The following is a 25,086-nucleotide window of genomic DNA, read 5'->3' as shown; positions in this document are numbered from 1 at the left end:
GACCAGTTGACTGAGGAAGCGAAGTTGACATTTTTCTTCATTTCAATTACATGTATATAGGCCCATATGGCCAGTGGCTATCGTATTGGATAGTGCCAGTCCAGGGGGCATTCCTGGGATGTTTCCTCTCTACTCTGGTGGCTCCTCACCCTTCAGAGACTACACTGGTGCCAGGCACCCCCCGCTCCTGGAGTGGAAGCTGCAGGGCCTCCAAGGCCTCAACTCTCAGAACTCCCATGTTCTTTTGGTCAAAGCAAGTCACAAGGCCAGTTAGATTCAGGTGGAGGGTGAGAAAGACTCTAGCTCTTGTTGAGAGAAATGGCCAAGCCACAAGGCAGTGGAGTGTGTGTCCAGGTAAGGAAGGAACCTGGCCATTTCTAGCAATCTCTCATACCAGGGTTCAAATCCCAGCTCCTGCACTTATTAGCTGTGTGGCATTGACACAGGTATGTGCCTCCCCACGCCAGTCTTCTCATCTCTCCAGTGGGATGATGCCAGTGACCAAGACTTGTGTAACTTCTATGACTTTTTTTTTAAAGATTTATTTACTTATTCAGAGAGAGAGAGAGGCAGAGACACAGGGAGAGGGAGAAACAGGCTCTATGCAGGGAGCCCAACGTGGGACTCCATCCCAGGTCTTCAGGATCACATCCCAGGCTGCAGGCGGTGCTAAACTGCTGCGCCACCGGGGCTGCCCACTTCTGTGACTTATGACTGAGAAGACATTGCTGTTGAAACTATTTGACATATGTTAGAAACCAAAAACATGTGCACTGTAGAACCCATAGAATATGGTGGAGCACCTGCCTCTGGGATTCGTGTGCACATTAGATGAGCTCATGCCTGTGCCTGGAGGTTCTCAGGCCCTCCCTCTGCTGTCATTCAGGGTATGTGGATCTTTTCCCTTCTTTGATTCTCAGTTTCCCTAGCTGCAAGAAGGCAAGTAGTGCTACCACGCCCTCCCGCCCTTGCGCCAGGGCTGCTCTGAGCAGCAGTAGTAATACAACAGCTGGAGCTGCCTTTGCAAAGCAAGGGCTGTGCTCCGCTGTGCTCTGTGCCCATTCCCATGCTCTCCCCAGCCCTCCGCCTCCTCCATCCCTCCAACTTCAGGCCCCCTGCCCTGTACCCTCTGACTCATCCTCTCTGCTCCCTCAGGGACCTTCAAGCTACAGAAGATGGAGCTTCGGAAGGAAGGTTTTAACCCGGCAGTTGTGAGAGACCCACTGTTTTACCTGGATGCCCGGAAGGGCCGCTACGTCCCGCTGGACCAGAAGGCCTACGCCCGCATCCAGGCGGGCGAGGAGAAGCTGTGATTTGCCCTGACTCCCTCTAAGGGCCAGCGGGTGCTGGATCCAGAGCCCCAGCTCCCACCCCAGAGGGGTCATGGGCAATGCTAGACCAAAGCAAGCAGGGCCCAGCACCTCCACCCCGAGGTGCTGACCCCCTTCCCCTCAAAACTGCCAAGTGACTCACTGCCGCCTCCTCCTGCCCTTCATGAGGCTTTCTGTGAAAGCCTCAAGTCCATGTTAATGTCTTCAAGGCCAGGTGGGGCCACCAGGCCCCAGGCTGAGACAGACTGGGTCCCTCAGGATGATGTCTTGGGTCAGGGCAGGGGCAGGTGGAGCGTCGCCAAGTACTCCCCAGAGAGCAGGGAGCTTGTAAAAGGGACGAGGCCCAAAGCCCCCAGACTCAGGAAGGCAGCAGTGTGGGCAGGGCCTACAGCGGCTATTGATCAGGTGGCAATGAGGATACTGGCCCCAGAGCTTTTCCAGTGTCACTCAAGATTGCCTGCACCTCCAGGACCATAGGAGGAGGACCCCGACCTGCAGCAGGCAGCCTGGACTGAGTGCCCCACCACCATCCTCCTCTCCTAGGTGGCTGCCTGGCCACCTCTTGGGCGGGACCTTTCTCCTTGTAGGTCTGTCCATGTTTCTTTCTCCATCTCAGTCCTGGGCTGGCTATGAGAGAAGGGGTGGGGAGGGGGGCATCGCTCAGGGGCCAATAAACTGCCTTGACTCCCCCTAGCCTACCCTGTGTGCATGCCACCTGAGCTCACCCCACCTGCTCGGGCCCCACCTCCTGCCCCTCCAGCCCATTTACTTGTTCAGACTTAGGGATCCAGCAGGTAAGATGCCCTCAGTGAGTTCACAAGGTATTTAAATAGCATGAACTCGAAAGTCCAAAGCAGCTGTATCACTTCTGAGTTTGTGGGCTAGGGCAAGTGACTCAGTCTCCCCATCTGAGTCAGGAGGATTCAGAGAATACAGGTACACATTTTGAGGAAAGGGCCCTTCAGAGCTTTTGAGGGAGAAAACCCTGACCCAGGGGCAGATCCCATCTCCAGATGCTTGAGAGTGCTGTTCCCTTTGCCTGGGGTACATATCACCAGGGTTCTGGGGCTGTGTGAGCCAGAGCAGGGCTGCCTGACCAACTCTGGCAGAGTCCAGAAAAGCTCAGTGATGTTCCCGGGGCTGAGGCACCAGCAGTGCCCGTGGAGAGCCAGCTGTCTCCTAGGCCCCATCGCTGGAGTCACACCCAGGCTGGAAACGCACAGCCTGTTGGGAAAGGGATCCAACCCAGCCTATGGCAGTTATCTTCGCTATGTAAGCTTCCCCAGGGTCTGTCACTTGCCAAGGTCACACAGCAGGGGAGTGGGGGGGGAGGGGCTAGAATGCAAACCGGAGCCCCTGTTGCTTCCTGCTGCCCCACTGCCTCCTGGTGCAGCAGGCCAAGGCAAAGCCGAAAGAGCTTCCATTCCACCCATGCCTGTGGAGCCAACTGTGGGCCCCACCCTAGGCCTGCAGCTGAAGGCCCAGTTGGAGGGGGCCGGGATGAGATTTAGGATGCCCCCTGGGGGAGTGACTTTGATTCAGATAGAGGAGTCTGATGCTGCTCTTGGGGGCCAGTGGGAGGCAGAGCTGGAGTAGAGCCCTTGGAGAGGTGCTGAAGGGGTTTAAGGCGGAGGGAGACAGTCACGGCTGCAGTGTCCCAGTGTGGCCAGCAGAGGGCATTCAGAGCTTGGAGAATCCTATCTTGGCTCTGAGCGCTCAGCCTCCAACAAAAGTGGGAAGGAGGGGCTGAGATCTGGCCCAGGCAGGTACCCAGGCCAGAGCGCCCCATGGCGGGACTTTGAGGGCCCAGGGTCAGACTTCTAAGGTGCTGGACCTGACTGACAGCAAGGCTTTGTGTCTTTAATCCTTCGCAGGGAGTGAGTGCTTTCCAATGGGCTAGTGCCCACCCCACCCCCGACTTGGGTGGAGGGGCATCCTTCCTTGAGGTTCGACACAACTACCAAAAGGCAGTATACCGTGGCAGTTAAAAGCTCCAGCTTGAACAGATGTATTCAAGTCCATTCACCAGGCTAAGCCTCAGTTTCTTCTGTAAATGGAGATCTCGGATAGCTGTGAACATGCATTGTGCCTGGAGATCTCTAAACACGCAGTCTGGTGCTGCTATCTGCTCAGTATGTAGCAGTTACAAGATTTAAAAAAAAAGAAGATATATATTCAGGTGTCAAGACCCCAGACTAGGCCTGAGTTGACCACTTCCACACTGTTCCCCCTACCCCTGAAGGGCCTTGGGAGCTCTAGCATCTGCCTCTGGTCATCCTCAAGCACCGCTGTGTGAGTCATTATGGAGTAGATGCTCAATATGTGCTTGTGAGGTTAACGATAGCTGTTGTTTATTGGACATTCCTGACGTTTATATGGTGTTTCACAGTTTACAAAGTACTGTGTCAAGTTCATCTATGGAGCTGATTCTAAAGGCCTACATGGGGCTGGGGGCAGGGGGCAGAGGTGGTGCTTAGTGAGCAAGACAGATCTCGGGAGCGACCATCTGGAGTCAGGGGACTGGGAGCTAGTGAGTAAAGAAGCAGAGAGTGTGTGGTTAGCTGCAGCTACTAACCCAGTGCCCTGGTGGTCATGTTTCCTGGTCAGAGAGGCTTTTCAACAAAGAGTTATCCAAGAATTGGAGGGACAAGAGTAGCAGAAAAATGTAAAGGCCTGGAAATACAGGGTGAGTGGGACAGATTACAGCAAGCAGTGAGGCTGCAGGGAGTGCAGGTTGGGGATGGAGGAGAGCTGAAGCCAGATGAAAAATTAGTCCTTTGAGAGCACTTGTACTTGCACACTTCCAGAGACCAGGAGCTATGCTATGAGGTCCCGGCATTGGGTCAGACCCACTGCCTTAGACTTGCTAATGGCCACCACGGATGGAGCCCCTCCTATGTGCCAGGCGCTTTGCATCTTTGCAACGTGCTTTGCTGAATGAACCCAAGCACTTGGGTTCGTTAAATCCATAACGCAAAGCTGCTACTATTTTCATCCCCACTCCACAGATAAGAAATCTGAGGCTCAGGGAAGCAGTCTTGTGGAGGACCACAGAGCCTGTGAATGGCAGGGCTGGGATGCAAACCCCCTTCCCAGAGCCTCAGTGTTCCTATCTGCAACAGTGCCGGGGGAAGGCTGGAATGGAAGGAGCCTGCCTTGAGCATCCCCGGAGGTCCTACCGCCCTCAGGACAGGCAAGTGGCTGACCAGGCCGGTGCTTGGCGTATCACTTTCAATCCCTGGGAAGAAGGTTAAATACCTCCGAGAGGCCCATTGAAGCGGTGGCAGCAAGGGAGGGGGTGACCAAGTGACTTTCAAAGGGGCCTGAATGCGTGGACGGCCCCTCCCCCCGAGGAGGGGGGCCCTGCTTCCTCCCAGCCTAATGATATTCTGGGCTCAGCCCTCGTCTTTGGCGGCAGTTTAACCCGAGCCGGGGCGGATTTCTTTCTCACTGATCTCAGCTTGACACCCAATTAGCACAAGAATGGGAGGAGGAAGCCTGCACGAGGCGCCTCCCAGCCTCCCGGGGCGCACGAGGGGAGCAGGCGGGAAGACAAAGGGCGGCAGGCAGGGGGGCACCCGCGCCCTCGCCTCCCCCGCCGACCCTGCCATTGTTTCCCTAGTTGCTTCTGAGGGGCTGGAGGCCGACGCCTGGGCTGGCCGGCCTGCTTGAGGGGACTGGGGATGGGGCCCAAGCCCCTCTTCTGTGTGGATCCCGGGGGAAGGTGTTTGGGTGAGCCTGATCCAATGGGAGGCCACCAGGGTCAGTGATGCTGAAGGTACTACCTGAGGTTGAGGCCCAACACAGGGGCCATGAGCAAACCACTGGTTCTGAGCCTCAGTTTTCTCATTTGGACGGTGGGGATAACAGTAGTCCCTGTGGGCAATCAGATAGTGCATGTAAAGCACCTGTCAGGTGTAAGGTGGGCGTTCCATAAATACACTTTGAATATGTTACACTAATATTGTTACTAATTAAGATGTTGAGAGGGGGGTAGGCTTGGGGTCAGAAGGAAGGACGTTCTGAGACCCAGGCATTCACAGAATGGGCTGATTTACCCAGAAGCAAGCTCCCAATCTTTGGGACCATGCAAGAAGACAAGAACCCCTGCCTGTTGAGATGTGGGAAGATGCCTCCTCCCGGCTGCCTAGGTGCCCTCTTCCTCCCACTGTTCCTTTGGATTTGGGCTGAGGTGTGACTTCTGGGAAGCTTTCCCTAATCCCAGGGCTGGATTAGGGGGCTCCTCCAGCCCCCACAGGGCCCCATGTTCCCCCTTTATATTACTGATCACACTGTGTGGTCCATTTTTACATCTGTGTCTTCTCCAACAGTATCAGAAGAAAGGCAGGGACCTGTTGGTTTTATTTGCTGTCTTGTTCCCAGCACCAGCACTGGGCTGGCACTTAATAGATGCTCATTAAATGTCAGATGGAGGAAACCATGCTCCCTTGCTCTCAGGTTCCAGCCCCAGGAGGGGGGAGTTCCCCAGGTGAGAGGATATTCAATTCATAGAGGCCAGTCGAGATCAGATGCTCAGGGGCTCTGAATACTTTCTGGGAAAGCCCTTATCTTGTTGGCAAAGAGAAGCCAGTGAATGACTTTGAGTGGGGGGGGGGGGGGGAGTGACGTGTGTTCACTCACTCACTCACTCACTCATTCAGCAAGCATTTAGCAAGTAAAACTCCTCTACTACAAGCCAAGGATCAAAGATGAATCAGGCAAGATTTCTGCCCTGGAGGAGCTGGGTCTAGCAGAATTTTAGAATATTGCTGGAAGGACCATAGATCATTTGGTCCCCAACCTTCTTTATTGATGGGGGAAACTGAGTTCCAGAGAGGGGAAGTGACCAACCCACACAGCAGGGTAAATGTGGGGCCTTTCCATTTGCCCCAGGATTCCTTTGTGTTCTGTGACGACCAGGGCTGTGTCTCATTTGTCTTCACTTTGCCAGGGTCCTGGAACAGTGCCTAATACATTGAAATGGCTCAGGGCTATCCGACAGACTGCACAATGAAGCCAAGGCCAGAGTGAGGGATGTAGGGGGCAGGCAAGCAGAGAGGAAGCAGGTACGGGGACCAGAGAGTAGTGGTGGTGGTGGAAGATTTTGAGGGTTGCAAAATTAGCTTAAATGAGAGATGAATCCAAATCAGTGACTATTTGAATATGGGACAGAATGAAGAACAATGTCAAACTTCTTGCTTGAGTGTTTCAGTGGATGGCAATGGTATCCTTGAAACGGGAAACACAGGAGAGGGCCCATTTTAGGGAAGGAGGCACTGTGCCAAGAACTCATTCAGTTCTGGCTACAACCCTATGAGTTAGGGGTTTGTTGTTGTTATCCCCATTTTACAGAGGAAACTGAGGCACAAACATGTAACTTAAGGGACTTACTTAAAGAAAACAGCTAGGGGACACCTGGGTGGCTCAGCAGTTGAACTGCTTTTGGCTCAGGGTGTGATCCTGGAGTCCCAGGACCAAATCCCACATTGGTTTCCCAGCATGGAGTCTGCTTCTCCCTCTGCCTATGTCTCTGCCTCTGTCTCTCTCTCTCTCTGTCTCTCATGAATAAATAAAATTTAAAAAATAAATAAATAAGATTTATAAAAGAAAACTATATTAAAATAAACAAGTAGGAAGTGGTGGGACCTGGATATAAAGATGGCAGTTGAATTCCTGGCTCTTTTTCTCTCTTTTCCTTCTTTTAGATTTTACTTGTTTTAGAAAGAGAAAGAAAATGAGCTGGGGAAGGGGCAGAGGAAAAGGGAGAGTCTCAAGAAGACTCTTCACTGAGTGCAGAGCCTGACCCAGAATTCATTCTCAGAACCCTGAGGTCATGGCCCAAGCCAAAAAATCAAGAGCCTAACTTACTATGCCAAGCAGGCACCCTGAACTAGCTCTTAATCATTCTGGCATTCCACCACCGACTATCAGGCTACCCCACCATACGCTACCAATGCGGAGTTCAATTTGGAAGTGTGGTTTAGACAGTCTGGGAGGGCAGCCTGAGTGGCTCAGCGGTTTAGCGCCGCCTTTGGCCCAGGGTGTGATCCTGGAGACCTGGGATCGAGTCCAGCATCGGGCTTCCTGTGTGGAGCCTGCTTCTCTCTCTGCCTTGGTCTTTCATGAATATATAAAATCTTAAAAAAAAAAAGAAAAGAAAAAGAAAGTCTGGAACATCTGCTTTACTCCATTTCTCTGGAGCTTTTGTAACAGGCTCCAGTGGTCTCCCATTTTCTTCCTTGATCCCCTTCAAATCATTCACACTGCAGCAAGTAAGGATACTTTACCTTTTTAGGGTTCTCTTTGGTTTTGTTTTTTTTTTCTTAGATTTATTTATTTGAGAGTGTTCGTGCAAGAATGGAGAGGGCACAGGGAGAGGGAGAGAGAATCTCAAGCAGACACCCACTGAGCTTGGAGCCTGATCTCAGGACCCTGACAAAACAACTTGAGCTAAAATTAACCTGTTGCTCAACCAACTGAGCCACCCAGATGCCCCAGTAAGGATTTTATTTATTTATTTATTTATTTATTTATTTATTTATTTATTTATTAAAGATTTATTTATTCATGAGAGACACAGAGAAAGGCAGAGATGTAGACAGAGGGAGAAGCAGACTCTTGCAGGGAGCCTGATTCAGGACTTGATCCCAGGACCTGGGGATTACAAACTGAGCCAAAGGCAGATGCTCAACCACTGAGCCACCCAGATACCTGGAAGGTTATTTTAAAACACAGTTGAAATGTCCCCCCCTCCGCAAACCTTGCAAAAGTCTCCCCCTACGCTTAGGACAGACTGAAGTTCTTACCCGGCTCCCAAGGTATGATTTGGCCCCTGCCCCCTTTCTACCCTCATCTTTTATCAGGCCCTCTGTTCCCCAACTTCCACCTTCTTCTCCTGGGGTGCTCCCGCAGAGTCTCCCACCCAGAGGCTCTGCATCTTCTGTTCTCCTCACTGGAATGCTCCCGGAGATTTCTCTCCCCATCACATCCACCTACTGTACTCAGGCTTGAGAGCACAGCTAAGGGAACAGCCCAGTTTGTTTTCGAAACTCCTGTAACTTCAGATCACTTCTTTCGGTTTCACATTTTGTATTTATGGTTGTTCTGCTTATTTGATTACAACTAGCTTGGCCCACTAGACTGTGTGAGCGCCCTAAAGGCAGGAACCTTACCCATCCCGTTCACCACTGCACGGGAAGCACCGACCAAGATGCCTGGTGCACAGAGATCGTGCGATAAATTATCTGTTCAAAGAGTAAAACCCAAATCAATAACCAAAGGGGCCGCTGGATAGGGGCTCAATAGCTCAGGAGCGACTGCTGGGCTGGAAATAGATTTGCAGTCACTTATAATTCAAATCAAGCCGAGACGAACCGACGGGCTCACCCAAATGGTGTGCGGGTTTACGAAGAGATTCGTAACTTTTTCCAAGATAACCAATAACGTGGTTCACAGGTACTGCGCGAGGACGCCCTCCCGCCTCCCGCGCTCGCGCCGTAGCTCCCAAGAGCCGCTGCCCCACCTCCCCCCGCCCCCAGCCCCCTGAGCCCCGTCCCTAAAACGCACCCGAAGACCAAGCCTAGAGCCTCCAACAGCGCCGTGACCTCCCCTCGGCTCCTCGCTCCCGGCCTTCCTCCAATAGCTGAGGAGGGATGGCTCCCTGGGCACCGCCTCTTCCGTCCGCGGCAACCGGAAGTGGGGCGGAAGCGCCGGAAGTTGAGGGGAATTTCCTGTGAGTTCGGCTACCTCAACATGGCGGCGCCCTTGTCAGTGGAGGTGGAGTTCGGGTGAGTCACAGAGCTGGGGCGCCGTGGGGATGGATTGAAGTCGTCGGGCCCGGAGCTCCCCTCCCTCTGCTCTAGGCCCTGTCACGGCCGAGTCGCCGAGGCCCACAAGCGCCTTCCCAGAGCTGCGCCACCCGCCTCGGAGTGTGTGAGAGGTTCGGTCTCCCGGCGACAAGACCGTATGTCCGGGAATAGAGGCGCAAGTCCGGGCGTGGAGTGCTCTCTGGGCACTCCTCAGCGCCCTGTACCCTGCTGGATCCAAAAGCCGTGACGGTTAGCTGGCGCTGGCGACTTCCTTACCTTCCTTGCTAATCTCGTTTTGGACAGGGCCGTGTGTCTGGCATCTGAGCTTCTAGAACCCGAGAAGGACCATCCTTCACCCCCAGATTTCTTCCTTCGGGCAGCAGTTTCCGCTTATACGGTCCCTGGAGCCTTGTTTCTCATGGGATGTGTAGCCAAGACGGGACTCCTTCTCTTTTCAAGACGTGGGGGTGTTAAAACAGACCTGAAGCCCTTTGAGGACCTTCAGTAAACTTGCTGATTGCCTTCTGCAAGTCTTGAGTCAGGTGGAGGTAACGGGGATGAATAAAAAGCACAGTGGAGGAGGCTAAGTTGCCAGTACAGCATTCACAAGACAAGGGGAGCAGGATTGGGCCACACACACCAGTAGCTGAAGAAACCTAGATCAGGGAGGAAGCTTCCTCAAGCTCCTATCCATCCCCTACAAACAGATTTGTCATGTAATTTCAGAGATGAGAGAAACTGCAGAGCCTGGAGAGAAGGCAAAGGAACTGAGACCAAGAATGGGTGGTATAATTTCCAGTCACATGGGAAGAGCCAGGACTAGATGTGTGTGTGAAGATGAACAAGCCAAGGCTTATATGAAAGGGAAGGTCTGAAATAATCATCTAAAACCTCTACCCATAAATGCCTTTCCTTCCATTGGATGCCCTCAGTTTCTTTCATGTTTTCCCTTTATTGGCTAGTCCATTCAGTAGCCATTTATTGAGTGCCTATCATGTGCCAGGCAGTGAGCCAGGCACTGAGGATACAAAGATAAATAGAACTCTGTCCATGTCCCTCCAGTGTTCAGTGTTTCTGCCCCTTAGAAGAAGGGGGTAGTCTCATGAATGTTAACTGCATTTTAATTGACAATATTGTCTGGCCCCATGGGTCCAATTAGAACAATACTGGTCTGGCCTCCTGACTATTTTGCTTCACGGACCCTTGGCTCAGCTATACACCCACCCTACCCCACCCCCTGTAGCTTAAAGGTTCTAGGCCAATTCCTGCTGCTTTGACTGGCTTCAGCAGAGCTGAAAAGGGAGAAGCTGCAGGCTGCTGGTGTACAGGTTTATCTGCAGTCAGCTTACCTTTCATTCTCACTGAGTCAAACAAGGTATTTGTTCATCAGAAATGTCTCTGCCGAGTACTATGCTGGCAGCAGTAGGGAAGTCATATGAGGAAAATATGGCCCCTGCTTTCCAGAGCTTACAGACTAGCTTAATTACCCCTTTTCTAGTCTAAACATCTCTAGCTTCAGCCTCCTTTGCCCCCCAGAGTAAGAGTGAGCCCCACGACATTCCTGTCCCATCTCCCCATCTCCTAATACCTCCTCTAACCACCACAGTATCCAATGAGAATAGTGGCTTTTCAGGAAGCAAGAATGTCTAAGATGATGCCAAACCCAGATTCCTTCTCTCTTTGTCTCAGTGCATGTTTTGACCCCTGGCCTGTCTTTCGTTACCTACATTTCTTAGTGGACTTCCTTCACCCCTCATTGTGAACCTGATCAAATTTGCAAAGAAATCTCCTTACCCATCATTCTCTCCCTTTTGTTCCTGAGTGCCACTCTGGTCCTTAAAGAGTCCAGGTAGGATTTTTGCCTCTTTCCCTGGAGCAGATGTGGTCCTGTGAGTCCCACCAACTTTGATAAACTCTAGAAGACCTCTCACATCTTGTACTCTCTTGTCAGAAACCAGTTCTGCCATCCTTTGTCTTGCCTCCAGAACCGTCCTTAGCAGCTAATTTTCTCAGATCATACAAGATTCAAAGTACGCAGTAGAGATGTGTTGTATGTCCCTGCGGTCCAGGTGTGAGATTCCTTCTCCCTCACCCCTTTTCCTTCTTCTGAGTCTAGAAGGTGTTGGCAAAGGGAGGTAGTGCCATTGAGTTCAGAGAAGAAGGAGAAATGGGCATTTTCATTCATTTGGCAAATATTCCTTGAGTGCCTACTTTTTGCCAGACTCTGTTTTAGGCAGAGCTTATACTCTAGCAGGTAAAAGGGAAATAAAACAAAAATTGTATGAGACAAACAGATGGAGATAAGCTGGAAACAGTGCAGGCGGTTTGGGGAGCGTCTGTAGCAGCCACTGGTACCAACAAACATTCCTATCGGGAATTAGGGGGTGAAGGGAAGATGAAGTATCTTCAGATGTGACTCCTTAACTGAGTTTGAAGAGCAAACCCTGCAGAAAGTTTGGCTTTGGTTCTCTTCTGGGCCAACACAGGCCACTTGCCCACCTCCCTGAATCTCTCCAGAGGCTGGGCATTCACCTTCCTCCCCTCCAGATGTGCTGGCAGTAGAAGTGCCAACCCCTCTCTTGGGGGCCAGTGAACCCAGTGGTGAGAGGTCACTCTGAGCCAGACTGCTTCTCTCTTGATCCGCTTCCAAAGGAAAAAACAGCTTTGGCCTCTGAGCCTGGCACCACCAGGTTTGGCTGTTCTTGGGTGTTTGCCTGGGTCCCAGGGCCTCCAATTCCCACCCCTCTTCTCTGACCCCCAACTCCTGAGCCCCCTTGCCTGTCACCCTCCCCCACCCCAGCTGCTGCATGTGCCAGCCCCCACCCAGGAGAGAACGAAGCTCTTGGAAGGGGATAAATGGAGGCTCTGTGCAGGCTTGCAGCTGAAATGGCCGTGCGCGCGGCCACAGATGGGCCTCTTCTCCCCCTCCACATTTCTGCATCAACAAAGCGTGACCTTGTTTGGATGACAGTCGCCCCATGTTTCCCCCATGACAATGCTTGCCTTGCCTTTGCCTCCCAGTGGACTGTCTCAGGACATCTCTGTTCTCTGAAATTGGGAAAGGGTGGTGGGGTGGGAAGACTCACATCCATCAAAAGTCTGTTAAGGCCTTCTCAGTTAAGATCCACGTGAAGTCTGAGATGGGAATCAGGAGACCCAGAGGAAGAAGCATTGTGAGGCATTGAAAGAGCCCTGGTGTCTGCATCATAAGCCCCAGCTTCTGGACGTGGCTCCAAGCAGCTCTGCTGTCCCAGCTTTCCCTTGGCCAGGTGCTGGCACACAGAAATGAACCAAGATCTGCCCTCAAGGGGCTTTCTGACCTTGGGGAGCCTTGCTTTCTTTCTGCCAAGGCTGCTGGGGCTGAGCAGAAACCAACTGGAATTTAGATCCTACTTCAGCCACTGCCTGTGTGACCTTGGACAAGTCACTTAACCTCTCCAGGCCTCAGCCTGCTTCTCCATCAGGTGGAACTAATAACGTTTGCCTCCCTTCCTCCTTACCTGGGATGCCCTGTGGGTGAAATGAGGTGAAGAATGTTTTTGTAAATGACAAAGTTATTGCTAAGCCCAGTGGATCTCAGCCTCTAGCACTGTGGTGTGCCTACCAGGCCAGCAGTGTGTGGCACAAGCAGGGGGCATTTCAGACCATCCCCTGGCCAGAGGAAACCCCTCAACAATGCAGGGTCTCTGTCTGATGGTGGCTTGTCAACACTTCTGTTGATGGAAAAATTGAGGCTTGAGAACATGAAGTCACGTGCCAATGGTCTGGGCATCAGGCAGAGGTGAAATGTGGTTTCCATCATGGGGCATCAGCTCCAAAGCTTGTGCTCTGCACCCATATGCTGAGCTGCCTCTTGAGAAAGCAGAGGAGTAAATATGAGAGCCTGCAAATTTAGGCGCTTGATTGGTGGAAATTATTTACATCCTCGTTGACCACGTCAGGAAGTCACATTTGAGAATCAGTCACACACTGGTACCCCACTGATGTCCCTGAGCCTTGGTCTGTGCTTCTCTTGGGCTTCTAATATCAACTCCCTCCTCAGTTTTCAGTCTTGGCTAGATTTTTGCAGGAGCTCACCTGGCTATCTTTCTCTGGCCCTCCTTTGCAGAGGCGGTGCAGAGCTCCTGTTTGATGGCGTAAAGAAACATCAGGTCACCTTGCCTGGACAGGAGGAGCCCTGTGAGTATGAGTTTTCTGAGCCCCTCTCTGGGTGGGGCATGGAAGAGGAGTCTAAGGGTTCACTCAGTCCTGTCCAAGAATGGGTAGGATTTCCCTGGCCAGTAGTAGGGAGGAGAGTAAGGAAGAGACATCACCAGAGTACCCTTCTCCCTTCCCCTCCCCAGATATGAGCCAGCTGTGCAAGAGGGAGGTAGCATAATTTAGTCCTTACAGATGCAGGTTCTGTATTCAGACAGACTTGAGTTTGGATCTCCTTAGAACCTCAAGTCAGAGGCGCCTGGGTGGTTCAATTGTTAAGCATCTCCCTTCAGCTCAGGTCATGATCCCAGGGTCTTGGGATCAAGCCCTGAGTCAGGCTCCTTGCTCAGTGGTTCTCCCTCTCCCTCTGCTGTTCCCCCTGCTTGTGCTCTCTGTCAAATGAATAAATAAAATCTTAAAAGAAAAAAGAACCTCGGGCCAGGGGTCTCACCTCTCTGAGCTTTAGCATTCTTACATGTGAGGTAAAGCATAAATCCCTATGTGCTAAAAGCTATAGCATGCATCTCCATTGTTCTCCGATAGCAGCAGAGAGGTGTCCTCATGAAGGGGTTTGGTTTCATCGAGAATGGAACAGTGTGGATGGGCTAACACTGTGAGAGGATTAGCTGAGGTGAAAAGTATCCAGCCAGAAAGGAGGTGGGATGGGGGAACTTGACTAAGGGAGACAGTGGGTTTTTTTTCCATTTGTCCATTCAAGCACTGGTTCATTTTCCTTTCACTAGTATATACTGAGCACCTCTTGTGTGTCAGACTGTGTACCAGGCACTGGAGAGACACGCAAATATGAGCCAGGCCCTGCCTTCACCCGAGGAGGGGGTTGTTGAAGAGGTAGCCTGCAGGAGCCCAGCTGGGTAAATATCCCCCATAGCCTAGAGACAGAAGCCTGGGCATCACAACCCTAGAGCTGTTCTGCAGCTCTAGCAATGGATCCTCCCAAGGGCAGAACAGACATGTAAGCCCATCTCCACCTAGGGCTGAGATAGTTCTTGAGGTGAGGGAAATCAATCGTATGAGGAGGCAGGAGAATGAGGTTTAGGGAAGCAGGCAGTTGAGAAATGGTCATGAGGTCTGACAGGTTTTTTCTGGAAGTGTGCACACATTTGCTAAGAATCAAACAGTTGCCCAAGTTCACTGTCTGCCAAGGCCGTCCCTGACCCTCCTTTGGGTTGGAGAGCAGTGGCACAGGGTCGATCTATGTGCCACCTTCAGAGGCTGGGGGACACTTACCAAAGTCCAGGACACTGCCATCCTTGAACTGGGAGTGGGCATGAGGACTGGGGAACAGAGTGTCCCCGGTGAGGGAAGACCCATGAAAATAAAGGTGACTGTTTCTTAGTTTGACAGATGGCCACACAGCCTTGGGAGGGAACAAGGGGCTCTCAGAAGCCTCTCAAAGATTCAGCCTTAAAGACCTGGCCAGGAAGTTAGTAAAGTCTCACGAGTTATGATTCATTTCACCTGCATTAGCATGGCACAGAAGTCCCCAGGTTTAGTGATTTCAGTCCCCTTCATTTGTCCCTTGGCTGAGGAGTTACCATGTGCCAGAGCTGGAAGTAAGCACTTTGTGCTTGTGGCTGGCATATCTTGTTCTGAGTGCCTCCTTTATATCAGGCACTGTACTAGTAGCTGGGTATTCGGTGGTGAGCAAAGCATGTGGTTCTTGCCCGACATGTAGCTTATCAGAAGCAGAGGCAGGGGATCCCTGGGTGGCGCAGCGGTTTGGCTCCTGCCTTTGGCCCAGGGCGCCATCCTGGAGACCCGGGATCGAATCCCACATCGGGCTCCCGGTGCTTGGAGCCTGCTTCTCCCTCTGCCTGTGTCTCTGCCTCTCTCTCTCTCTCCGTGTGACTATCATGAATAAATAAATTAAAAAAAAAAAAAAAAAGCAGAGGCAGGTTGTAAACCAGGAAAAAACCTAATGCAAACCGTACAGGTGGTGGGCATTAGCATAAGGAGAGCAAACAGGTACTTTGAAGGAGAGCGGATGGTGAGGGAAGGCCTCTACAGAGCTAAGTTTGAGGTAAAGGCCTGAAGGGTAAAAAAAAAAAAAAGAAGTAGCAGCAGCTAGCCTGGTAAGTTGGGAAGGAGAGCACAGGTGCAGGGGTCCAGTTCAGGCAGAGGGACTAGCTCTTGGGAGGGCATCTTGGTCAAAAGCCTCACCTAAGTCCAGGAACTGAAGAAAATCCGGTGTGATGAGAGCCACAGGCTGAGTTGAGCATGGTAGGCACAACCCTGGTTGGTCATACAAATAATTGTCACAGATACTTAGGTGGTGACTCCCAATATAGCTCCCTTCTTAAAAACTGGAAACCCAAACTCAGAGGTGTCAAGGGTTTCAGTCCACACCATATGGTTATTTAAATGGCAGAACTGGGGATCCCTGGGTGGCTCAACGGTTTAGTGCCCACCTTCAGCCCACAGCGTGATCCTGGAGACCCGGGATTGAGTCCTGCATCGGGCTCCCTGCATGGAGCCTGCTTCTCCCTCTGCCTGTGTCTCTGCCTCTCTCTCTGTCTCTCTCTGTGTCTATCATGAGTAAATAAATAAATCTTATAAATGAATGAATGGCAGAGCTGGGATTTAGAACCATATTCCAGGGTCTCCAAAATCCTTGCATGGTGCCACAAATTCCCTGAGTCACCCACATGACTCTCACACCTGCAGTGTTTTTTCTGGGTTTTACACTTTTCATTCACTTATTTGTTCATTTATTCATTTGTTCATTTGCTAATGCTTTTTTTTAAGATTTTTTATTTATTCATGAGAGAGAGTCAGAGACACAGGCAGAGGGATAAGCAGGTTCCCTGCAGGGAGCCCAATGCAGGACTTGATCCCCGATTCCAGGATCATGACTTGAGTGGAAGGCAGGTGCCCAACCACTGAGCCACGCAGGCATCCCATTCGCTCATGCTTTTAACAGCTACTTATTTTGATTTTTGTAATGACCCCAGTATATATTATATATGACCAAGGAAACCAAACGTCAGAGAGCGAGAGAGAGATGTTGACCTGTCCAGAGTTAGATAAATAGGGAGTGGGGCTAAGACCCAGGTGTTCAATCTCTCAGCCTCCATTCACTGCTTAGCAGGTAAGTTGGGTCCTACCCTACCCTCTCTGGGATGACAGAAAAGCAAACAGGGGAGAGAAGCTGAAATGGCCCCTTGACCTAGTCTTTGTGCCCTTGGCTGTAGATCTCCACTCCTGGTTCCTATTTTTGCCCTGCTGCGCCCAGAGGCATAGGTCGCACCGCAGCCTCAGAGCCGGCTGGCAGCTGCCAGACATTACCCTGGCACACAGGAGCCCAGCGGGTGCTGCCGGCAGAGTCTCACTCTTCCCCCCAGCCTGTGCCCAGCTCTGTCAACTGGCAGCCTTCCCAGCCCAGGGGTTGCCACTTGGCCAAGCAGGTCCTGGAGACTCCAGTGGAGAAAATGGCAACCATAAGATTATGGATTGTGACAAGTCTCACAAACAAGGGGACTCCAAGGCCCTGGGTCCTGGGCCAGGGGAGAGCTTTCAAACCAGCCAACTTGGGAAAAGAAGATGGGCAAGGCCAAATGGGGTGAGCCTGTAAGAGGAGCCCTGGCAGTGTGAGTTTGCAGATCACTTAACTTCTGTGGGCCTTTCTTTTCCCATCTGTGAAATGGGAGATTGGGCTAGATTTAGTGTTTACGGAGCTGGTTATCCATTGGACATCCGCAGTTTGGAAGAGTTAAGCACACAATTCTAGACATCAGGTTGTGTTGGCCAGAAGGTATGCTTATAGAAGGGAATATTCTAACAGCCAATTCCATGGAACAGGTCATCTCCTTGATTGTCAGAGGTTGGTAGAAGCCATCAGTTTCAGATATTGTCACTGGGGGCTGGCTTTTATGCATCAAGGGTCTCTTCAATGCAAGGCTCCCAGCCCTTGGTTGGTTAGTCCCCTGGAGCAAACTTAAAATGTCAGGGAAGACAGACTGTCCGCTCCCCATAATACAAAGGCAGGGCCTTACCTGCCCTGGTCCTTAGGAGGAGACACTAGGCCTCACCTTTCCCTGCCCTTCCTCTGCCCTGCCTTTGTATTACAGGGTGGCCGGCCAGGGAGCTGGAGGGAGCTCCCGGCGCTTTAAACTGCTTAGCATGCATTTCACAGCCTCTCTGAGGCCAGCTGTTCCTTTCTCTGCTCTGGGGCCTGTTTGCTGATCCCCTCCCCACCGCCCTCCTCTCCCCCAGTCCCTCCCAGTCCCTGTGCAAAATTGCTTTTGAAAAGATCCACTTTCTGCTTAATTAAACAATGAGGAGCGTCCCCTGCACATCTGTAAACCTCCTTCTGAGGCCAGTTTAGCCCACAAACTGCTCCATTCTTACCCCCATTCACTTGTAAATAGACCCTCTGATGTTCCCTCTACCCTCTCTTCTCCTTTACTCCCCCATCCCTGCTCTTTCTTCTCCCTTTTCAACTAAGGCCTGGGGTGGGCTCCCAGAAGAGCCTGGAGCCTGGTGGACTTGGTGGGAACTGGAGCGGTTTAACCTCATGGAGGAGAAGACTTAGGGGATCCAGCCCTCCCTGATCCTAGTGGCGTGGGGAAGAAGGGCCACTTTTGTTCGTGTGGTCCCCATGGACCAACCAGGCTCATGGGGGAGGGTGTCAGGAAGACAGATTACTAGTTAGGAGAAAAGTTCTCCCTAGAGGTGATCAAAGAGAGGCTGGATGTGGGTCTGTTGCATTTGGCAGTTCATTATCAGATAAGACCTCATGATTGTGCTCTTTCAGCCCAAGAAGCTAGGATGGACACCAGTGGCCCTGCCAAGTGGGTTGGTTAGTGTCCCCAGACAAGGGCAGTCTACCAGGGCAAGCAGTCCTAGTGGGAGCTTTTGTAGGTGCTCATCATTGAGTGGTGTGCATGATGCCCCTTTGCCAGCAGCCTGCAAGAGAGGGATCTGGCAGCCAGAGGATAAGGAGCCCTGAGTCCCTGTGGGCAAATGGACATTGTCCTCTGTGTTGGACACTCCACAGGGCCTGCTGCTACTTTATGCTTGAACCCTCATGGCAGTGCTTTGGGGTTTAGATTGCTGTCCTCATTTGTCAGAGGCTGACACTGACACTGAGAAGCCAGGTGACTTCCTACCCAGGGCATCTAGCAGCAGTCCAGGGTCTCTCTCTAGAACCTCCAACTCTTAACCACCCCGCCATAGAGCAGTGGCTCCCACTACTGCTCTTCCCCAGGTTTCCCTCTGGAGACCTTGTATTGGATGCTCATCCAGCGCTGGCATTCTGGCCTCCACAGCCTCAGACTGTGATTCCTGCCTGCCTGCCTTGTCCCGAGAACACATTGGGGGTCTGAACATCTAAAATGGGGGAAATGGAGCAACTGACTGCTTCTATCCGTGAAGCAGGCAACTTTTGATCTTGGTTTGTGAGTTCAAGCTCCACATTGGATATAGAGTTTACTTTAAAAAACAACAACAACAACAACAACTATTTTTAAAAATAATAAAATGGAGGGAAGGCCAGTGTGTAGGGCCGCCTCGCCATTCCCAAGGCCCTCCTCCCCACATTCCCTCATTGTCTCTCACGTTTGATGGCAAGGGAATGAATCCCACAGAAAGCCCCAGCCAGTCCCAGCGCTATCTGATGAGTACTTGACTGTACTCCACCTGCCAGGCTGTCCAAGCACATCCCAGGGTGCCAGGGGCCTGAGCAGAGCATGTAGAAGCTCGGGACATTGGGACAGAGCAAAGGGTACAGGTTTTTCCTGTGGGTCACAGAACAATTACAGCACAAATGTGCCAGGAGCTTCATATGGATCATGGTATTTGATCCTCGCAACAACCCTGTGAAGTGTTCTAACCATTCCCACTTGCCACAGAAAGATGTTTGAGGCTTAGAGAATCCCATAGCCAGGGTAATAGGAACAGAAAGTGATGGCTCAAACTCAGAACCAGGACTATCTCTGTTCTTAGCCTCTTGTCCCTTCTGAAGTTGTCCACATGTACAGCAAACATCTCAGGCGGGTTCTGGTGGAAGGTTCTGTGCTGTGTGCTGTGCCCAGCAGCAGGTCCTCAGAACACTCCAGTGCATAATGGTCATGCCGTGCATTTGAGCTGGCTCTTGGTAACGTGCGTGGCCAGAGAAACATGGAGCACTGGCCAAGGCAGTGTGGGTTCTGTATCCATGGAGCACGCTTGGGGTTCATGAGGAAGGAGAGGCCTCTTCCAGAACAGACCCATCTCAAGGCCCCAGCATGCCCTGCATGATCTGGCCCCTTGGCGACTGCTCTGGCCTCCTCTTCTGCTAATCTTCTTGGCTTCTCTGTTCTTTTACCTTGAACCTGCCAATTCCATCCTGCCTCAGGCCTTCGTGTATGTTCCTTCTGCCTAGGACACTTCCCCATTCTGCCCTATTCATACCTCAGGCCTTGACATCAACGTGAACATCTTCAGAAAAATTTTCCTGCCCCTGCATGAAGGAGATAGCATGTATCACAACTAATGAAATAAATAGCAGCCATCCCCCCTGCCGGCCTGTTAACCCCATGAGGGTAGGCTCTGTGTCCACCGTCTTCCTAGCACCTGGCACGTAGTAGTTGCTCAATAAATATTTGTCTTGTGAATGACTGCATGGGATCCCAGGAGGGAAACCACCCTCAGTGAAAGTGGGAAGGCAGGAGGACATAGAGAGGGAAGGTGGACGGGTGATTCCCCAGAGCCACCAGTCCCTGACTCTGCTTAACCCTTCTCCTCCCCTGGGCGTGTTTGGAAGCCGACCATCTGGCTTGGAGGCTATTTGCATATTGTCTGGGCCCCAGCAAGCCTAGCAAGATGTCCCTGGGGGTGTGTTTCAGGCCAGGCCGAGTGGCCCTTGCAGGCCTCCCTGAGAAGGGAGCAGCAAGTTCCACCTCTCCCCACCCCCAAATCCAGGCATGGGGGAACAATACGGCGACCTCACCATGGAAACAGGCTATCAAGAATGTGGGCAGGCCTGGGGGGCACAGAGGAGGGAGGGAGTGACCTCAGCCAAGAGGAGCATCATGATAAATGAGCCTGGACCAACAGCAGGCTCACCCCCTAGTCCACCCCCCTGGGACTCCATGATGGTGCCATCACTTGGATGACCCTGACATGACCAGTAGCCCTCCCCCCACCCCCCAGCCTATCCAAAGTGGAACAGAAGACTCCTCCTTTTGGAGAGACCCCAGACCGTTAACCCAACTGGGTCCTGGTTCTGTACAGGCCAGCCAGGGTTGTGGAGGTGCAGCTGGTGACCCTCGGCCAGGCACTGCCCAGTGCCTCTCAGCTCCTACACACACACACACACACACAGGCACAACCTCGCCTGCCACGGCTGGCTGATGGATGTGTCAGACCGCAGCGGCTGTATCGAGCGGCCACAAGATATATGGGCTGGCGGCCCACCAGACAGTGCCAAGATGGAGGCCAAGGGAGAACCTCTGAAACCAGGCCTAAGGGAGGAACCCAGCCAGAAGTCCAAACGGACTGCTGCTAGTTGGAGGCAACACCCATCCCCTGCCTACTCCAGGAGCCATGATCTGCAGATCCGATCTGCTTTGTTTAAAAGCAGGAATTCCAGTTGAAAGGCAGCAGCCTCAGATATTGGACACTTTGCCCATGGCCCTGTGCTCTGCTGGCGGATGATCCAGGGAAGTTGGCATGGAGCATAGTGAGCGAGTCCATCCCGGGTGCAGCCTGCCTGCCTTTCAGGAGGGTGGCATACAGGTCAGGGAGAATGCCTTCAAACCCTGCCCAAAGCTGGTTCTGTGATTGAGGTACACTGCTGGACCGAGACTAGGGCAGAGCGGAGCTGCTTGTCCAAGCAGCCTTTCCCTTACTTACATGCCAAGGCTGTCACTGCACAGAGAAACCAAAGCACTGCCTGGGCCTTTCTTCAGCTTTGCCCCTGAGCCTTGTCTCAGGTGTGGGCCCAGGACAGCGGACCCCTCTGAGAGATGAAGTCAGGATAGAGGTAGGCAGCCCCAAGCTCCTACTGACTCCCCTGGGCCTTCTGTCCTCAAGTGGCCTCAGGGAGAGTAGGAACTCCTGCCGCCTTGGGAGACAGTCTGTTGGAGGAGTGGATGGTTGGGAGCCATAGGCTTTGAGGAGTTTCTAGAGCCAGATTTCAGTATGCTGTGGCCTAGGACCCTGATCCTAGGAAAGGAGAGGTGACCCAGGGACAGGTGGCTCAGCCTCCATGTGGTCTGCACAGAGCTCAGTGGCTGTCCAAGAACCACGGAGTGGCAGATCCCAGTGTCTAAGCTTGAGCAGGAGAGGCCCTTTTGATCCTGAACCTCTTGCCTCTTTAGGGTGGCTGTCCCCGGCCTGGGGGGCTCTGTGAAGGTGGGGGTAGTGGGGCAGCAATCTGTCAGTAGCTCTGGCTGGTGAAGGATCCTTCTCTCCCTCTGCCAGAGGAAATTAACTGATGTTATCGGCTCAGCAATTGTTTTTCTTCCCTCACAAAGGGAAATATATGCAGACCCCTCTGAGAGCAAAGCTGAGTCCTCCCCATCGTCTGGGATGGGCTCAAGAGAGAAGAGTGGCGGGGGTCCTTCAGGGTCCTTCAGAAGCCTGTCTGTTTTAGCTGCAGACTGTCTCCCAGAGCCTGTGGTGGGGATCTGTCTCCCACCCTCCCACATATGTGGGTTCCTTCTGCAGTCTATGTGGAGGCCCATTGCCTCTATAAGCCTTGAGCAGTGCCACTTTCTCCGAGGGCCTCTCTGGAAAGGTGCCGGCTCCCTAACCCACTTCCTCACTTTGGGAAACTGCAAGTCCAGAGGCGACGACAGCCTGGTCTGAAAGAGGCCGCCTGTGCCCCATGTTCCCTTCCTTCTGATCCAGGCAAGGCTCTGGGGGCCAGGCATCATTGGGGTCTGACGGCAGCTTGTTCTGTGCCTTCCTCTCCAGGGGACATCCGGAGTCTCCTTGTCTGGATCAAGAAGAATTTGCTAAAAGAGCGGCCAGAGTTGTTCATCCAGGGAGACAGCGTGTGAGTCCCTTTCTTCCCTTCCCTGAGGTGGGCAGGGGGTGGGGTGGGGAGAAGGTTTGAGCCCCTATCCTTGGGTTCACTCACAGCCTTCTCAGGGTCCTGTTCGCCCCTTTATCCTTCCTCCGTCTCTGGGCTCCAGCTACTCTCTCCACACAGGAAGCACTGAGAAAAAGATGCTGCCTATGGTCCCTTTCATCCCTCAACAATATGGGACTTCTGTTGTCCCGTAGAACTTTCTATGATGATGGAAATGTGTATCTGTGCTAATATAGTAGCTGCTAAACATAGGAGTCTGTTGAGCTCTGGAAATGTGAATATGGCTCATAGATACCGTGTTGGAGTGCACAAGTCTAGAATTCTGGGGAGTCACTGTGCGCATGTGTATACACACACAGGTACACACACACATCGTGCACACACACGTGCATATTTGTGCTCACTCCAAAGCTAGCTCTACCCCTGGCCCAAAGCTTTTGTCCCAGACCTAGTCTGGCCTCCTGGGAAAAGAGCCACATTCCATGGCCCGAGAAGTCACTCTGCTTCTACAAGAAGGCCAACCTAATGTGTAAAAGAGGTGGACAAGGCACTGTGGGACCCAGTTATCACCCCCTTGACGCAGAGGTCACCAGCAGACCCTGGGAGCTAAGGCTGCCATCCAACCCCTGGCTCAGGTCATGGAAGCCATCCCCATGAACAGTAGTGCTCTTTGGGCTACTGCCAGCAGGGACCAGGCAGATACCCATCCAAATGTCAACCTCCCTTGCCTTACCACTAGGCAGAGCTGCTCTTGGGCATGTGGGTGCTTGAGGCCACTGGCAGCTTTCCCTGATTCCAAAGAGCCAAGATAGCCTGTCCAGGACGAGCCTGTGGAAAGCCTAGGAGAGTGTGGTGAGCCCTCTGGGAAAATATGTTGCTACCAGTGCTTACCAGGATAGATGCAGGCAGGCAGGTACCTGATACACATCATCCTGTCTCATACTGGCACAGACCTGGGATGAAGGCTGTGTAATTTGTGCCATTTTCAGAGAGAAAACTGATGCTCAGAGAAACAAAATGAGTTGCCCGAGGTCTGGGAGGTGGTGCTGGAATTTGCACCTGTTTTCCTTATCATACTAAAGGCTACGACTGTCTGGCCTGGGTTCCTTTAAACTTAGTGTCCCCTCCACTTCTGGATGATCTTTAATCAGAATCTCAGGAGGAACAGCTCCCACCACACTGTTCCCCCGCCCAAGTGTCTTAGCCTTTCTATCCCTGCCACCTCCTGCCCTTCACGCCCTGCTCCTTACACCCTCTTTCCCACAGGCGACCAGGAATTCTGGTGCTGGTTAACGATGCCGACTGGGAACTGCTGGTCAGTACCTCAGGGGATGTCCCTCCCCTCGCTGCTTCCCCAGAACAGCCTTGGGTCTTTCGTCAGGCCCAGTGGGGGTGGCTGGCTAGTCCTCTGTCCTGCTTGGCCTCCAAACTGAGGCCACTCAAGTTTTCTACCCCAGAGAGGAACGGGTAGCTGGAGGAAGTGGTTCACTCTCCTCCATCCTGAAGATTTACAGGTTTGTGTGTAGGGCACCCATGTTTCCGGTAGATTTTTTTCCTTCTCTTCCAAAGCGGCCAGGCCCCCTCTTCCCCACCCGACAGCTGAGGAGAAACCACTGACAATCTCGTCCTTTCTCTCCTGGACCAGGGCGAGCTGGACTACCAGCTGCAGGACCAGGACAGCATCCTCTTCATATCCACACTGCATGGCGGCTGAGGGCCCCACTCGGTGCTCGGGCTCCCTTGGGGTGGGGAGACGAGCACAATCAGACATCCCCTGGGGCCCTGCTTCCAGGTCTCCCTGTCCCCCTTGGCTGCTTTCTTCCCTGCTCTGTCCCCTGAGCTCCCTCCAGGCAGGGAAAAGAGGCCAGGTGCTAAAAATGAGCCTTTCTCAGGCACGTGAGTAGAGGCGGACAGGCTCAGCCCTGCCTCCCTCCCCAGCAGCTGAGGTGGGGGAGGGTGCCCCTCTGGTTTGTCACAACAGGAGGGGACCCCGTGGCCAGGTGACCCAGCTGCCTTCCACTCCTTGTGTGTCAGGCTGAACACTGACCACTGACAAGGCACTCCAGCTCCTGGGCTGTGGTGTCTTCTTGGGGAAGATGAATGGACTGGAATAGCTGATGGGGAAGGCCCCTCCCCTCTCAAGGATAAGAGGATTCTCTGCCTCAGTTTCCCCATCTAGACAGCAGAGGGCTCTGGCTGTCCCCCACTGATATCATTATGGAACCCCAGCTGGGGTCCCCTATTCAGTGTTAACTCCCCCCTCCCAGCAGCTGCTCTTCCAACCACACCCCTCCTCCTGCTCCCCATCCCCAGCCCTTGACCCTGGCTGGCCTGCCCCCCCCCCCCCACAGGCCACCAGATGGGCTCCTAAGACCCTCCCCCAGCAAAAGGCTGCCTGCAGCTCATTCTGGAGAGGAACAGGCAAAAACCTCGGACTGGCACATAAGAGGCTGGGGGCGGGGGGGGCAGAGTGCCTCAGTTTCCTCCTCAACAGCAACTAAATATTTATAGTATCTGAAGGAAGCATTATATTTGATGGCACAAACGTAGACTTTATCTTCTTTCCACCTCCTGCAGGAAGCAGAATAGGGGCAGACAGCACCTGGTAGGCAGGATGGTTTGCCCCTCCTCCCTCCATCCCTTCTGGAAGTCCTGGGGCCTCAGTGCCTGCAACAGCTGGCCTTAGGCAAATAAAAGACTAGGTTGTTTACTA

The 25,086-nt window shown here is 52.6% G+C and overlaps 2 protein-coding genes and 1 long non-coding RNA gene across 5 annotated transcripts in view; 2 read left to right on the top strand and 1 right to left on the bottom strand.

Moving 5' to 3' along the window:
- The window catches only part of SLC27A4 (solute carrier family 27 member 4), a 13,515-nt gene extending 11,491 nt beyond the window's left edge, over positions 1-2,024 (top strand). For both annotated transcript variants that reach the window (XM_025475323.3, XM_049114412.1), the window contains one exon: positions 1,156-2,024. In XM_025475323.3, coding sequence (XP_025331108.1) covers positions 1,156-1,313 — 158 coding nt within the window. In that variant the 3' untranslated portion in view covers positions 1,314-2,024. The remainder of the gene's footprint in view (positions 1-1,155) is intronic.
- Positions 1-9,036, bottom strand: part of LOC125755775 (uncharacterized) — a 16,374-nt gene extending 7,338 nt beyond the window's left edge. Inside the window, exon 1 of the long non-coding RNA XR_007413084.1 lies at positions 8,898-9,036. This is a non-coding gene — a long non-coding RNA (uncharacterized LOC125755775). The remainder of the gene's footprint in view (positions 1-8,897) is intronic.
- On the top strand, positions 8,968-25,086 carry URM1 (ubiquitin related modifier 1). Of its 2 annotated transcripts, none has more exons than XM_049114413.1 (5): positions 8,968-9,118; positions 13,248-13,318; positions 22,256-22,337; positions 23,640-23,688; positions 23,943-25,086. In XM_049114413.1, exons 1-5 carry the CDS (start codon positions 9,084-9,086, stop codon positions 23,988-23,990), a joined length of 285 nt encoding a protein of 94 aa, XP_048970370.1. In that variant the 5' UTR covers positions 8,968-9,083; the 3' UTR covers positions 23,991-25,086. The 2 variants fall into 2 exon arrangements, with proteins under 2 accessions (XP_048970370.1, XP_025331109.1); XM_025475324.3 differs by having other exon boundaries at positions 8,975-9,118; positions 24,019-25,086.

Source organism: Canis lupus, chromosome 9, assembly GCF_003254725.2.
Source record: "Canis lupus dingo isolate Sandy chromosome 9, ASM325472v2, whole genome shotgun sequence".
Classification (NCBI taxonomy): Eukaryota; Metazoa; Chordata; class Mammalia; order Carnivora; family Canidae; genus Canis; species Canis lupus.
Note: the sequence above shows the minus strand (reverse complement) of the source record. Positions and strands in the feature narration are given on the sequence as shown.

What these genes read in the sequence shown, in the direction of transcription:
- URM1 (XM_025475324.3), top strand. Translation starts at nt 9,084, where the DNA reads ATGGCGGCGCCCTTGTCAGTGGAGGTGGAGTTCGG. An exon ending in TCAGTGGAGGTGGAGTTCGG is followed by an intron (nt 9,119 to 13,247) that starts GTGAGTCACAGA and finishes CCTCCTTTGCAG; the next exon opens with AGGCGGTGCAGAGCTCCTGT. An exon ending in TTCATCCAGGGAGACAGCGT is followed by an intron (nt 22,338 to 23,639) that starts GTGAGTCCCTTT and finishes TCTTTCCCACAG; the next exon opens with GCGACCAGGAATTCTGGTGC.